This window comes from Haliotis asinina, chromosome 1 (genome assembly GCF_037392515.1).
Source record: "Haliotis asinina isolate JCU_RB_2024 chromosome 1, JCU_Hal_asi_v2, whole genome shotgun sequence".
NCBI lineage: Eukaryota > Metazoa > Mollusca > Gastropoda > Lepetellida > Haliotidae > Haliotis > Haliotis asinina.
The window spans coordinates 56,002,406-56,018,464 of NC_090280.1; the positions used below are offsets into that span (position 1 = coordinate 56,002,406).

General features: G+C 41.7%; 1 protein-coding gene across 2 annotated transcripts; it reads right to left on the reverse strand.

The window, feature by feature from the left end:
* Positions 1 to 79: 79 nt before the first annotated feature.
* Positions 80 to 14,260, reverse strand: LOC137294334 (uncharacterized). 2 transcript variants are annotated; one of them, XM_067825338.1, is made up of 4 exons: positions 4,751 to 4,825; positions 3,142 to 3,274; positions 2,418 to 2,540; positions 80 to 1,688 (listed from the first exon to the last, which is right to left on the reverse strand). In XM_067825338.1, the coding sequence occupies exons 1-4, from the start codon at positions 4,775 to 4,777 to the stop codon at positions 1,657 to 1,659; spliced, it is 315 nt and encodes a 104-aa protein (XP_067681439.1). In that variant the 5' UTR covers positions 4,778 to 4,825; the 3' UTR covers positions 80 to 1,656. The 2 variants fall into 2 exon arrangements, with proteins under 2 accessions (XP_067681439.1, XP_067681447.1); XM_067825346.1 differs by lacking the exon at positions 4,751 to 4,825 and adding an exon at positions 14,177 to 14,260 and having other exon boundaries at positions 86 to 1,688.
* Positions 14,261 to 16,059: the final 1,799 nt, after the last annotated feature.

Genomic DNA, 16,059 nt, shown 5'->3' on the forward strand with positions numbered 1-16,059 from the left:
ACTCATTACATGACCTTGCATAAAATGAAACTTTGTCCCAGAGCCAGATGGCTTATGATCGATAGGTAAGTTGGTTGTCTTTTTGTGTTTTTTGTTTGTTTGTTTGTTTGGTTGGTTGGTTGGTTGGTTGGTTGGTTGACCATTTGCTGGCAGACCAGTGCGCATCATTAATTGTTTGTTACAGGTTCAAAATTGTTTAGGCTGACAATGTGCCAGGCTTTTCAAATGTAATATCCCCATGGTATACACATGTGAAAACGTAGCGCAACAACTGTATTTTGTATGGTCTAATTGCAGTGCATACCACTACCAACACTGTTAGTTTTGTTTTGCAAGTGATTTCAGGTGGTGTTCCGATTTGTCTCCCTGTCATGATACTAATGATACTGAGATAATACTTGTTCCTGCGAATACATCAAATCTGACAAATAGTTTGTATCCAGGTTAGTGTTTCGCCAATTTCCATGGTGATGGAAACAGTATTCAGATGCAGTCGGATAAAAATGCCAGTTGTCCTTTATAAGTTTGACCACATGTAGTGCTGAAGGGTTGAAGGTACAGACAACCAAAAACTGCTTGCAGAGTTATTTGGTTTGTCCTGACCTCTTGGACGTGACAGATGTTATCTCGATATTTGCTACATGCAACAATGTCAGTGAAGAGTTTTAGGTAAAATGTCTGGAAAGCGTTAGCATATTTACCGTATTTCTCACCAACAGAGCCAATTCTCTTGATTCTAAAGATAAGGCTGGTATGACATGATACGTTAATAAGATAACTGGGTGTATCAGTAGGTCAACACAACAGATCAAACCATTCTTTCTTGGTTCAGTATCACCCTGGGACCCTATCCACGACGTGCCCGTAGCATTACGACATCCGTAAGCCAGTGGTATCGTAATAAGTTAAGAACGCTTTGTGGATCAGGGCCCAGGTTTCTTACACACTGACGCAATCTCCAAATTGCTCAGTACGTTTTATGGAGGGTTCCACTGAATTCACTCCATGTAGGAATCACTTCAGCGCATGGGAATGCCATAGAAGGATATTTTCCATCTTTCAGCCTGTCCTTTGGTCTCAGCTGCGATTTGTTTTCAACACCAGCAAATTCAGAAGTACATACACTTATACTCCCCATGCATACACACTCCCCAACATTGTACTAATGACTGTCGTTGAATTCAAAATTGTTACAAAAGAACCCCAGTTTCAATACAAGATGGAGACATTTTTCAGGCTTGTATCGTCTTATTGCCGAAGCTAATGCAACGACACTCAAGGATACATGGAGGTGACATCCCTAGTAACCAAGCGAATGTCCCAAAATGTGGATGACGTTTGTGATTACTTGAATACAGCTGTCACAATTAGCAATAGTTCGAGGCAATTGTAAACCAAGAAATGCGCTGGTGGATTCAGCGGAAATACACGTACAGTGGAAGTTGTCAAAACCGGCATCTGTCCAATCCGGCAAGTGGCATCAAATCTCAGTCCAGTCCATGGCTTGTACATTTATCATCAGCTCTACAATCCGGCACGTTGTCTTAACTGAATTAATTCTTCAGTCCCAATAACTGCCGGTTTAGACAGCTTCCACTGTATATATTCTTGTAGACAATGACTGAGATGTTTGTCAGCATGGAGATGTTCCGAACTCTATGGAATGCCGCCCCAGGGTCTGCAAGTACCTGTAAGAACAAAATTACAAATCTGCAACACGTATCTAAACTGGTGGTTAAAGCGTTCGTTTGCAAGGCCGAAGGCCTAGTTTCGATTCCACACATGGGTATAATGTCTGAAGACCATGTCTGTTGTCCCCACAATAATATTAATGGAATGATGTGGCTAAAAGCGACGAAAGGACCAGTTCACTCCCTGAATACAATGCTGGAACCATATCGAGTTAAAGGTTGGGTCCTCACATATCATCAACCTTTTGAAAGCCTTGTAGAAGTCAGAACGTTTGGCTATAAGATATCAGTCAAATTTGTTTCCACAGGTTCATATACCTACGGGACGATTTATGTTCAATAATTATGTGGTTAATAAATAAACCGGCATTAATCTGGTCTGAAGAATTAGTCCGGTTTAGACAATGTGCCGGATTGTAGAGGTGATGATAAATGTACAGACCATGGACTGGACTGAGATTTATTGCTAGTGTCGAAAAATGCCGGATTGGACAGATGCCGGTTTTGGCAACTTCCACTGTAATTTAACTCTGTCTATGTCTTATACTCACCAAACTGTTATATTTAATCAGATGGTGTTTGGGGTTTCTAGGACATTACTTTACGCAAAAAGCTGATTATACATGAATGCAATAATTTTAGACAATTTTACCATCCTAGGTACCTCTAGTTCTTAGTGTTGTGATTGTGAAGTTGATACATAATTTGACAGAGGGTGGCAGTTACCTCTAAATCCATGGTGAGGCCATTCGATGTCGGATCCACAGTAGAAATCATCATGACAGTTACATTCTCGCACCATCACCGGATACTGCCCCCAGGAGGGTAATCCGGAATACATCTGGCACTCTGGGGAAAATATAGGCATAACGAGCGACAGATGACTTTAAGAGTTACAGGAAGGATTACAGTGTTTGGAGACCGTTAAAGCTGGTTTGATCATGTTCTTTTAATGGCACTTTGTCGCAACGCAAAGAATATTTCAGCAGAATTATGATCTACAGTTTAATTATAACTATGGCCTAATTCACATAAACGAATGGACAGCCAAAGTATGTCAAGTTGATGCAAGTCCATTCCTTAATCCAGTCCTTACTAATCCAGGTTCGATCTCTACAACTTAAGCAGTACCGAATTGTTTGTCGCAAACAAAGGAGTGGTGATTTTAAGGCATATATTCTACACACACACCACACACCACACACCACACACCACACACCACACACCACACACCCATGTAAGTACATATTGTTGTTGCAAACAGTTTTCTAAAATGTGAAAGTATTGCCAAGTGCTTCAGGGTGAGCATCAGCAAATCGCGGATTCAAACCCCAGTTTCGAGTTGAATATGATCTCTATTTTCTGAACACAGTGCCTTTGCTCGTGGGCATAATCTAAGTAAAACGTACCTTTAATGAACTTTTCCAAGGGTTCAGGTGAAAGTGCCTACCTTCTCCTTCAGTCTTCAGAGGAGTGCAGTTCCCCGGGACACGGGGGTTGTTTCCTTTGCAGCACATATCCCGGGGACAGTCCCGACCCAGCCTACATGGCATGTCCTCAGCAAGTACATGCAGCACCAACACCTGCGACACAGACCACGTTCTGCTAAAAACTGTTAACTTTATATCAATTGAATCAATTTCATCTGGACCTGTGGGGAAGCCTAGCGATTAAAGCGTTCGCTCGTCACACTCGGATCAGATACCCTACATGTGACGATCAAAAGAATCAACAAAACTCAGGTCTGTAGACAATCTCATGGTGCTGTGTAAATGTTTGAACAATAACTGAATGTAAACGATTGTCTGTTAGTGTAATATATTTGCATAAGATACTGAGTGTCATATTTCCAACATTGTAACCATGCAGTCTTTGAACGGCATTTAGAAGTGATACACATAAAGTCATAGCACTGAGGCAGCCAAGTGGGTAAAGCGCTCGTTCGTCGCGTCGAAGACCCGAGTTTCATTCCTCACATGGGGACAATGTGCGAAGTCCATTTCTGGTGTCTCCCACCGTGATGTTGCTGAAATATTGGTATAAGCTCACTCACTGTATGCACGTTTCAGAGTATAGTCTTACTCATATGATGTCAAAACATCTTTCTCTTATTTTGACGTCTACGGGCTTGTCTTTCTGCATGCGATTTTGAGAGTCTGAATATACTGACGTACAAAAGAAAGTATACAATTTCACTGTGGCGAAAATGAAACGAGAACTGGTGATTCGACGATGATGTATTTCATAACACATTGTTTTAACAGTTGCTTTTCGGCGACTGCTTCCGACTTTACTAACAAACATTTTCAAAATTCCAATATTCAAGTGTGTATGTTTGTTTGCCTGGTAATGTATAGCAGACCAGCACATACCGAAGGGGAATTATGTTACTGGCTATTGTAATTGATATACCACGGCACAGACAACACGGTGAACACGATTTGTGTTAACAATATTGTGAAATATGACCAGATTTTGTCATTCCAGATGATATCCATCATCTTCGGGCTATTGTTATCCAACACAGACTAACTTTGTACCAAATGGCTATTAGATAAAGTTGTTTATCACAGATGAAACCCTGAATTGTCTTATCAAACTGTAATGACATGTGGTTGGTGACATGTGTTCGGGTTAAAGTCTAAAAAGCTAAAAGCTCAACTATTTCAGTTTTTTCTGCCGTGCATGAACCTCAGTTTCAACAGAACTCTTTTCCGTTTGTGGTTGTCTGTATTTAGCCGTCTGTCGGATTAGCTCTGTCTGTCTCAGTCTGTATGTCTCCGAGTTGCCATGTTAATTCTGTCATTCACATAACCAGTAGACAAAGTAACTTTGAGTTGGAGAGTCAGATAAGGACAAAACCTTATGGATGAACAAATTCTTCATTCAGGTGATGTGTCTTTTCGATACAGATTTATGAATCCTTCTCAAGCAGGTATGTGTGAATCTGTATCGAAACGTTGCATCATCTGAATAAAAATGGTGTCCCTACATAAAGTTTGTGCTTATCCACTAGACAAAGAACCACGATGAATGCACAATAATCACACATTACTTACTGAAATGATCAAACACAAGGACTTCATCTTTGTTACGTGTATGTTGACAGCAGTGTGCGGGTCGTGTGCAGCAAGCGATATGAAGCTTATGTTATCTCTATTCATATGATAACATTCATAATTCCGAGAATAACTTCTGATGACGCACTTACTAACAAACGGGACATTTATTGTTGCTTTTATGCTGTATATCTACATAACATTTGCGACAAAACGTCTGTGTCATTCTGCACCTGTCGACCTTTGCATCCTATTTTCAGGGCTATTTTTGACTATTGTTCATGCTGGCTGGCACGTGGCACATTATTGTTGACATGACGTCACAACTTGATAGCATGAAAGTATCGGAACAACATGTCGTCTTGAATTTATCTTCGTATTTGTATTTCAAAATTTCATCGCGTATACATTGTAATTTACTTCCGGAATGTCTGATTTTTATGTACAATTTCAAAAAATAGTAAATGTTCCATTTTGTGAGCATACCACAAGCCAATGCCAATACATATGAGAAAAAGCAGTGAGTATACCACAAGCCAATGCCAATACATATGAGAAAAAGCAGTGAGTATACCACAAGCCAATGCCAATACATATGACAAAAAGCAGTGAGTATACCACAAGCCAATGCCAATACATATGAGAAAAAGCAGTGAGTATACCACAAGCCAATGCCAATACATATGACAAAAAGCAGTGAGTATACCACAAGCCAATGCCAATACATATGACAAAAAGCAGTGAGTATACCACAAGCCAATGCCAATACATATGACAAAAAGCAGTGAGCATACCACAAGCCAATGCCAATACATATGACAAAAAGCAGTGAGCATACCACAAGCCAATGCCAATACATATGACAAAAAGCAGTGAGCATACCACAAGCCAATGCCAATACATATGACAAAAAGCAGTATATGTATCCAAATGAAACATTTCGAAAGGAATGGAATAAATTGCCATGTTTTCTCTTAAATTATCTTCTGTTTCCTCCTTGGCATTTGATCAACTTTGTAAATCCACCATCCTCTAATTTTGTAGTGGTATATTATCTGATACTGTATAATTCTTGAAGATCGTTGTTTGTTCAGAAAATGGCTGGAATATTCGTCGACAAGGGACAAGATACTCCTTCCTTCCGCGTATTTGGGCTTTTATGTACCGGATTTCCTATAGGGTCTAGCATAGACATTGTTCACCATGACAGGAAAAGTACGATCTTCACTGACATGTAATCGTGGTGTTGCCGACTGATGAACGGATCAAATTCATTATCTCAACAGAAACTTATTGTGCCGAGCGAACAAATAGCCTGAGCGAGTAAATCAATCGTGTACAAAGCAAGCCTAATTGAATAGATACCTGGCTGAGAGTACCGCGGAAACATCTGTGATAATATTTCCATAGTGACTATGGGCTCGTTAGCGTACAACCGAACGCTAGAAACATATGGTGACGTTTGTTAAGCAACATGACACACCTTTGTTTGGTGTCACTTGGTTACAAATGAGGAGGTTGTTTTTCCCGCGAAGCATTGTCATGGACACGATGGAGGACAGGTGAGGAGGATGACGCTGACCCGGCCACAGAAACATCAGCACTTTCTGCTTCTGTTGCAACGTCTGGGTCGGATTAAGGGTGGGGTTTCCTTTTTTATGTGATCCGTGAAAATTAGGGGTAGAATAGGTCTTCATCAACCCATGCTTGCCACTAAAGGTGCTGTAAGAGGCGACAAACGGGATGGGGTGGTCAGGCTCGCTGATTTGGCTGACGCATGTCATCGGATCCCATTTGCGCAGATCGATGCTTATGTTGATCATCACTAGATTGTCTGGTCCAGACTTGATTTTTTACAGCTTGCTGCCATATAGATGGAATGTTGCTAAGTGCGGCGTAAAACTAAAACTCACTGACTCGCATTTTTTAAATGCCGTCGTCCAGACCCACCCCACCTGTTTTACATAGGAGCTCATTGTCTTCCATAACATGTAGAACTGGTCGTTATGCTAAAATCAATAGTTGTATGCTTACCGTTTTGTAATATTTGGGGGTAAGCTATTGTAGGGACACTCGCTTCGAATTACAAATTGACAAACGACATCTGTCACTGGGACGGCGATGAGTAAATACTCCAAGACTGTAATGTAATTGTCGTATTGTTAATCACCGTTTCACTCACTTTTCATGACGGTATCTAATGGGTGGTTTCCATTCTGAGAAATGCTTTCTAAAAAGCATTGTAGAATGTATTTTGGTATTGGTATTTGGTATTTGGTATTTTGTTTTCACTTTGTTTTCTTGGTTCTATAATTTCTTGTGGTTTGTCGTTGGGTACTTTGGTCGTTGTCTGCTTTACGAGGGTTTGTTTATATTTCTAAATTTATTTTTTGTTCTTGTTGCTTTTTGTTGGTCGGGGTGGGTGGGGAGGATAGGTGTCAGAGGGCAAAGCCACACACGGGATTCAAACCCACACCTTCAGCGAGAGGCTGGAATATGTGCTTCACTAAGAAAGCGCACTCCGAAACGTAACACATGTTGTCGTTTCAGGAGGTTGCCAACAGTGCACCTGGGAACCAGCTTCAAACATAAGTATTGACATAACTGATGCTCACTCATGTAAAACCCGATCATGCCAAATGACCTTCCGTGTTTCCCTTCTGACATGACGTCATGTTTTGACGTGAAAATGAACTCTGGCCATCTACTATGCCGAGTTTGGGCAATAACATTAGCCTGTGTTTTCTAAGCGCTCCGCTATGACAGTTTAGAGGCACAACTTTCTTGTACTGATAATTAATTGATGAAGTCATTCGCTTCGTTGTTTGGTCCATCGTGGAGAATCGCTTGTCACAATGTTTATGTTTCTAATGGGCAGATCAGAGCAAGTGACCTGGCAGAAACGAATGGCCAGGTGTCGTATTGATGCTCAACTGCCGGCTAGGTGCCTAAAGCTAAATGTAAAACTCTAAATTCAACCCTGATTTTATCATCGAGGAAAGTCAGCATTTGATATTGTTTCCCAAGTGTACGTCAGTTGCGATTGATCTTACTTTTGGACCAATTATCCCGAAACCTAGAGATGGAACTCTGCAGTTATGACACGTGACCAGTGGTGAAGCCATGTTGCTATGGGGATTGTGTTTCGATCTTCCATCCAGTTTATTCACGAGATCCAGTCACAAGTAGCATATGATAAAACATCCCCACGTGGTCAGAGATTAAACACAGACCAACACTTAGCTGCTGCTGGGAAAACCTCGCTCGCACACTAAGATTTGACCTCCTACCAAACAGGAAGTGAGATTGAAGAGAAAGATTGTAATCAAAGCTAAGATGACAAGAGTTCCTTACTCCTCCCAATACAAGTCTCCATTGCCTCAAGACACGACAACACTTCAATCCTGTATATGCAAGGCTTAAAATATTTAAGAGTGCGGAGGTGTAAGCTGGTGGTTAAAGCGTTCGCTCGTCATGTCGACGACCCTGGTTCGATTCTCTACGTTAGTTGAGTGTGTGAAGTCCATTTTGGCGGGCGCCGTCGTGATAATGCTGAAATAATGCTAAAAGCGGCGCAAAACTCAACTCAACCCAACTCACTCACTTTAGAACCAACACAGAGGTTGAAACTAGAATTTAAAGGTTGAAACTAAACTTTAAAGGTTGAAACTAGACTTCAGTATATAGCAAGTGGCATGCTTCCTGGGAACTCTTATAGTCTTATTGCTAATACATGTTGTCAGACTGATTGGAGCATGGATTATTCTTGTGGCTTATGCTTTCACCCATCACAGGTTCGGGGATGATATGGTCGCGCAGTGGTTCAAGTATTCCATCGTTACGCCGAAGACCTGGCTTCGATTCTCTTCATGGACGCAATGTGCGAAGACCATTTCTTGTCTCTCCCGCCGTGATATTGCTAAAAGCGGCGTAAAACTAAACTCCCTCACTCCATTGTGACGTCATAAGCAATGTACAAACATGTTACCGTGACTCAACGAGGATGACAGTTGGTAAGAAACGTTTCATATTTAGTCGTAGAACTAACAAGGATTTGTGCATCTGGGCCAAGATTTTCGAAGCTCTCTTAGCACTAAGATAGTCGGAAGTGGCATTCATTAACATTAACTTGCGACTATCTTAGCGCTAAGAGAGATTCGAAAATCTAGGCCCTGATCTCGTGGGATGGTGATGTTGTACACCGAACTATTGATTGCCGGAATTTGCTTTTACCACACTTCCTAGGTTATCTTGACATCAGAAATGGGCATTAGAAATTTGAACTTCTCCGTGAATCGATGCAGAATTCGGAGTGACAAACCCAGCTACCATTCACTACAGAACTAAACATTAGAACCCATTCCGATTAGCACTAACGATGACGCGTAACAAATATGGAGTCACGGGTATGTAGGGTACATCCAGTAGAATGCTGTTTTTTCACAATAAATCACAATTTAAATGTTCTTCATCGAGTTGATCATGTTATAAATATCCCGTGTATTGATCAAATGAGAATGGCTTCTGGCAGTACCGTGGACTGCAATTATCAGTTCATCTGAATCGACATCTGTTGATGAGGAAAAGGTGGCTCCTGCAGCAGTACTTGTGGAGCTTCCAGCGGGCCACCATCTTGAGCGTAACACGGCGCCTAGCTTCGGCAGGCTTCACTCATCATGGCGTGTAATTACCTACGATTAATTTGTCTGATTGCAGTTTGCCAGATTTGTAGCATGTGTTCGTGTTGATGTTTCTGAAAAAGTAGAATATAACCTTCTGCTACTTTCTGCTACCGTCATCGGTTGAGTGTGATGTTAATGTACGTGTAGTCCGTTGAATACGATGAAAGAGGCCACTGCGTTTGTTGAAAATGATAAGAACAAAACCTCGGGCTTTTTGTTTTAGTTTTCTTAGTCTGTGTCGCCTATTCGCCAGTGACCGCCTGTTTGGTCCGGTGACCTACGCGTCCTGACGGGAGGAACGTCGATCCTCTATCTTCGACCTCGTCATACCGTTGGTGTAGGAGTACATGTTGTTGTTCTGGCTTCTAAGGGATAAAACGGCCAAAACTGCTGGTTTCCTGAAATGCGTAGAGTATTGTGAGGTGACTGAGGCAAGACTGGCGCCCCTCTCTACACATAGAATGCTCGCAGAACTCTATCTGTCTCTCTGGGTCAGACGACAATGAAATATCCAGAATAGCTTAGGGTTTTCCACACGCCCTACTGGGTATTAACGGTGTCCAATACTGTCCTAGAATCTTGACAAACCATGCCACACAACACGTTGTAATTTGCCAAAAATGGATCTGCCCTTCGTTGATAAATTAGGATGTAAACTCGATACATACCCATTTATTATTGTTTGGTCGATGGTCAAACAACTGGTAGATACGTATTAATTGCTGACCATTGAGTTATGAAACAAGAAAGATCGGTGTCGAGACTGATGTTAGCGGACTTGTCACCTAAATACGAGCATTATCCCTCCTGTTAACACCTGTTATTACTCACGCTGACACGTATCTTGTGTTAACCAAGTGTATATGATGACTGCAGCTTGACTAAGGCCGGCGGGTGCTACAAACGTGTCAGTCAGTTAGCGAATGAAGGCGAAGAAAGTATGCATTAATATAGAGCGGTTGCTGTATATGTATCGGAGAAGTATTTGTATTACAATGTCGCGCTTGTGTGTGCGTGCGTTCGTGTGTATGTGTGTGTGTGCGCGCGTGTGTATGTTTGTGTGTATTCGCGCGTGTGTGCGTGCGTGCGTTACCAAATCCCAGTAATATTGAGGCGGGTGCCACCAGGTTTGAATTTCACTCACTGTACCCATGTGATGTACCCAATGTGTACCCATTGATTTCAGTGATCCATTTAAATGATTGCCACAGCTGTTTTACCGTTACACTAAAAACGGAAAAGCTTCTGTCGAGACTGGGTATTCCCTTGCACTGACATCTTGAGGGTGTAAGCATGGTTTACACCGCCTGAAATCAGACCCTTTAAAACGTGTACAGACGTGTGATACTATGGAAAAAAGTCTGTTTGATGAGTATTTAACTGTAACCATTCATCTTCTTCATGGTATTTTATCCAAAAGCATTTGCGTTAAGCGGCCCAAATTTGAATTGGTAGTGAGGAGAAAGGCGATAAAGGGTTGCCGAAAGGGTTTAATGAGTTTGAGTGAAGTGAGCGAACTAGGCGGTATAAGATACGCTTAAGAGTTGGTGACCAGATAATCATACAGTTGGTAGTTGAAAAGAATTATCCTGCGACTTCAATTCTGTAGAATGAGGCTGGATAAAATAGTATGGCTTAAGGACAAAATTGGAACGATGACACCATGAGGTGGGTTCTCTGAGAAGATGCGTGCAGATTGCCGTCTCTGGGGCACCGCAATACGTTGTGCGGATAGATGCGTTGGGCACATCAGAAACGTATTATTGCAGGTGTGAATCCCACAGTTCACTCTGTCTATGTTACAATGTTTGTCAGCACCACTGGCGTGCTCATGGGTTTCATTGAAGTGGTAAATATCTGGCTTCATGGTTTTCTTGATCATGTATTGACCTTCTGCCGCATCAAGTTGACCATCTGGCCCTCCTTTCACAACGCACTAAGATGATCGCAAGTCACTAAGGCTACCTTTGTGCCGTGTTAAAGAATTGGAGTTGAGGTTAACCTTAATAAAGGTTGCTTCGTGAAAGGAGCCCCTGGGGTGGATGAGGGCTGGCGACAGCGGGGGAGGATACAGCTTTTTCAGAATGGTAGGGAGCACAACATATGTCATATTTGATGCCACGAAATGGCATCGTGTAATCATAGGTGGGGTGCACAGTTCAAAAAGAGGGGTTCACATTACTCATTCCCCCATTACTTGGTTGATGCATGTCCTAGTTTCCCAGTGGATGCTCATGTTGACAGTCACTGGGTTATCTGGTCTCGTGTCATTTGCAAACCGCCACAATAACTATTTTACACCTCTCGTACCAGTGAACAACGTATTTATCATTCGGTACATCAACCTATGCCCCTCTCATACCAGTGAACAACGTATTTATCATTCGGTACATCAACCTATGCCCCTCTCATACCAGTGAACAACGTATTTATCATTCGGTACATCAACCTATGCCCCTCTCATACCAGTGAACAACATATTTATCATTCGGTACATCAACCTATGCCCCTCTCATACCAGTGAACAACGTATTTATCATTCGGTACATCAACCTATGCCCCTCTCGTACCAGTGAACAACGTATTTATCATTCGGTACATCAACCTATGCCCCTCTCGTTCCAGTGAACAACGTATTTATCTTATGGAACAATTCAATGTTAATTTTGCATAAATAATGAATAAGACATAACTAACAAAGCCGGGTTTCCTAATGTTGTCGTATCCCAGTTGAACGATTAATGTTATTTTTATTAATCCCTCGATTCTCATTTCATATGCTGAGTGCGACGTTGAATAACAAACACATAATCATTTGGCCATGATCTTCATTGTCGCTTTGTCTGTGATCTTCATCATTGTTCTGTCCGTAATTGCCGTCTTCAGTTTGACTGTGATCAGTGATCTCCATCATTGGTTTGTCAGCTTGTCTGTCATCTAAGTAATTACAGTCGGTAACGTTGATTAAGTCGTCTGCTCGACCATCAACCTTGTCAAAAGTTCCTCTGCGTTGTTGCTTGTTACCTGCTAATGAACCCCGTGGTCTGACCATATCTGACCATATCGTCTTCAATCCTTGTCGTCAACGCTTTGTCGTATGTTCACCTCTGATCTCTTGTCGCTGTTTCATCCACATTCGACGTCTGCTGCCGTCTGTTTTTCCATCCCCGCGTCTCCAGCAGCTGATGCCCGCATGTGAGCCTCAGCACACGCCCATGTATGGATTAAAGCAACAGTGTTGCCTGTTGCAGAATCTCGCTAGGTGACGTCACGCGGGTTATTTGTCCGCGCGATTATAGAACCAGTAGAATTATAGAGCGCCATCTGTTCAGCCGATAGTCATCGTCTGCTTGTACTAACTCGACATCACCACCTCTTAATGAGGTCCCGAAGGACCGGTCAGGACTTCGCGTGATCGTACTTCACATTCAGATGAACCGTCACTACAAAGTGGGAATGACCTCTGCTCGCAAGTGATAGAACAGGAATGGATTTGTCAGAGAAGATAAGGTCAGCTGTCTACATGCGACATATCGACTGAATGCAACCACTCCACCCCAGGCTGTCATGGATGGAATATGACTGCGGCAGCAATGTTTACTACATAAACGTCCAACGTGTTTGTGACATCTGATACTAGGCTAGAATTTGGGATTACATGTGAACCCGGGACCATTTATTTTCCAATTTACTCGAGAAAGTCAACAGGAATGCCCCGGGGTTGGATTAACAACGGCCGTTGAATCACACAAAATCTGCAGGTCAGTTTGCATGGCAAATGTTCTATATGAAGACTATTAGGATACCCAAGCTGGAGCTGGACCTTATTAGTGATTAATCATGGAGTTATTCATTGGTGTATATTCTGCCAGTGAGATGCTAGTGGCCAGGTAACCATACACCGTGGGCACCAAGAGGTCAGCGCTTCTGATGAAGACGGTAAGTGTTCGGTGAAAGCGGCTTGTCGCATAGGACATGACCATTTGCTTTTGTTGTACCTATGGGGAATCGAACCTGGGACTTCAGCGTCACGAGCGAATGCTTAACCACTAGGCTACCCGGCAACCCTTTAGAGTGGGGAGCATTATAGTGAGTGAGTAGGGAAAGGAAGGTGTTGTATGTGGGTTAGTGAGTTAGGGTGTTACTGAGAGTGAGTGAGGGATAGACAGTCTGTACGAGTGATGAGGGGGTCAAGAAATGATCCGTGTATTTTTTGGAGACAATGGATAATGTTGTGCGACTATTTTGAATGGAGGTTAGCGCGTTAGCGCAACTTTGTGTCGACGCCAAGACCAATTGAACATGGAGAGCGCATCGCACATAGACACGACTCAAACATTGGACACGAGTTAGACTTAGAACACGACTCAAACATTGGATGCGACTCAACCATGGACACGAGGCAAACATTGGACACGAGTCAAACATTGAACACGAGTCAAACACAAAAAACAAATAACACGTAGATTTGTTCGGATAGAGCGACTCCACTTTTACTTGCCATATTAAACGTGCCTATTTAACCAACATAACGTTAAAACGTTTACCTCTTCCAGCGGTGCACTGATGAGAAGACGATTTGTGTCTTAAGTGTGTTCTGTTATTGTGTTCAGCCATCCCAGTTTGGTAACCACAAATAGCATGCTTCAATATCCATGAAACAAAAACAAAAGATTTTCTATTATATGTAATTTTCTATAGTTTTACATAGTTTTATAGTTTTTTTAAAAAAGGGAATACTCACTTTCAGACCGTCAGTCTGCCATTCCATACCTTATGACTTGTTACTGCGGCATCTGATACGTATATATACAAAGGTCTGTTCGATGCATGTTTGCGAATAGATTTTTCAGCTCTTTGTAACGTCATTAAATGCAGAAGAATGATAAATATGAAATGCCAACAGTGGAGATATTTATCTTAATTATCTGACTGCATAGAACTTCAAAGGTAAAATATTTGTCAAAATTATAAAAAAGCTCTTTTGAAGTCACTGACGAGTAAGTGCTTGCAAAACAGCTTGTCCTGTACAGCTGATAACAAGGACAGATATTAAATTTATGCACATCTTTGAAAATAGATATATACAGACAACAAGATTTGGCTCAGTAAGAATACGGTACAGCGCCGTTCTTAAGAGACGGTAAAATCATATGCAAGCAGGCATTTTTACATATAAAAAGTGACGGTTTATCCATATAAGATATATTTTCTATGTTGAAGTGTTACGCAGTAGGCTAGGGCAGCAAGTTTTAAAAGTCTATACGACTTTCCTAGTTTGACGGTGTTAAAGCTGGACTCTTCAGTGGCTTCATTGAAAAGAGCTAGTCAAACATCACCATATAAGGACACTTTAAACACTGTAATAAAACCTGTTGCATCTTCAATAAACTCATCAGAGTTACAGCAAGCTCTGTAGTCAACAATTAGTTTAAATCTTAAAGATTCAATACCACATCTAAGTTTTGCAAAAGCAGAACGGTAACTACGGGGCATAGAAAAGGCATTAAGAGATGCGCAGTCATGCACACACTTTGTATACATATGTATGTTCCAATAGGAACCGAGCACCTCCTTGGTGCAGAGCTAGCACTATAAAACCAGCTCAAGTCTTGACTAGAACAAGGACGTGCGCGTTGTCGTATGAGCGAAATATTCTCAAGTATGACGTGAATTCACCCCCACCCCACCCCACAAACATAGTCGACTTTTGAGGCAAGCATGGGTTGCTGAACGCCTATTCTACCCCAGGACCTTCACGGGCCAATTTAGATATAGTAAAATGGCAGTCTTTAGTGCTCATTTCGGGAAGACTAACTCTATATATGTCCTGTGATTGCTTCTCGGTATATTCATCATCATTTGAAACAAAGTGAATCGATTTTTATCAAAGTTTATTTGTCATTTTCATTTCCTTTAGCCCAAGCCAAGTAGGATGACTTTTATTCTCAACTAACTATATTTGTGGTAGCAAGGGAATTGTTTTCGCTGCCGTAAATACAACATGAGAAACAACACAATAGGAATATTAGTCTTCGTCGCATGGGGGCCGCCTCCGTCGTCTGGTGAATACAGCGCCAGATAAAGAGCGGAATCGCATGGTAATGGGATACTAAAATACTACAATACTAACACGCAAACACGTGTGCGCACGCGCGTAAGCATACTAACCGAAACAAACAAGACGTTGTTATTTGGCCGTGATATATGCATAGGGCCTTTGTAGATATGTTTGGACTTTGGTTTTTATATTTGCCATATTTGGCCACATCTTTCAGTGTAATGTTCTTGGTTCGTAAGTTTTTAGTCAAATACATTTCCAAGTGTATACTTTGTTATTTCCACCAATCTTTAAACATAAAGTAGTGTCGCTGGATAACGTCAGTTGCCTCAGATACGGTTGGAGTAAGAAAACACATAGAACATCAAGACCAAAACTTAAAATGCACAATGTTACTTTTAGGGTCCGAGTAAAATGGTGTAAGACCATACGTGCATACGTATAGCGTGGTCCCTGGGTACAAAATAAACCCGTTTTAGTTATTAGAGGTTAACAACTACTCTTAGTGGTAAACAACGAATCTTATCGGGTCTTAACGTAATGACGTAAATCGCCTGTATTCTGGT

Excerpts from the sequence above, each read along its gene's own strand:
- LOC137294334 (XM_067825338.1), bottom strand. The coding sequence starts at position 4,777 with ATGAAGTCCTTGTGTTTGATCATTTCA. Across the intron at positions 3,275-4,750 it reads CCTTGTGTTTGATCATTTCA|GTGTTGGTGCTGCATGTACT; the intron begins GTAAGTAATGTG and ends TCTGTGTCGCAG. Across the intron at positions 1,689-2,417 it reads GCCTCACCATGGATTTAGAG|GTACTTGCAGACCCTGGGGC; the intron begins GTAACTGCCACC and ends TTGTTCTTACAG.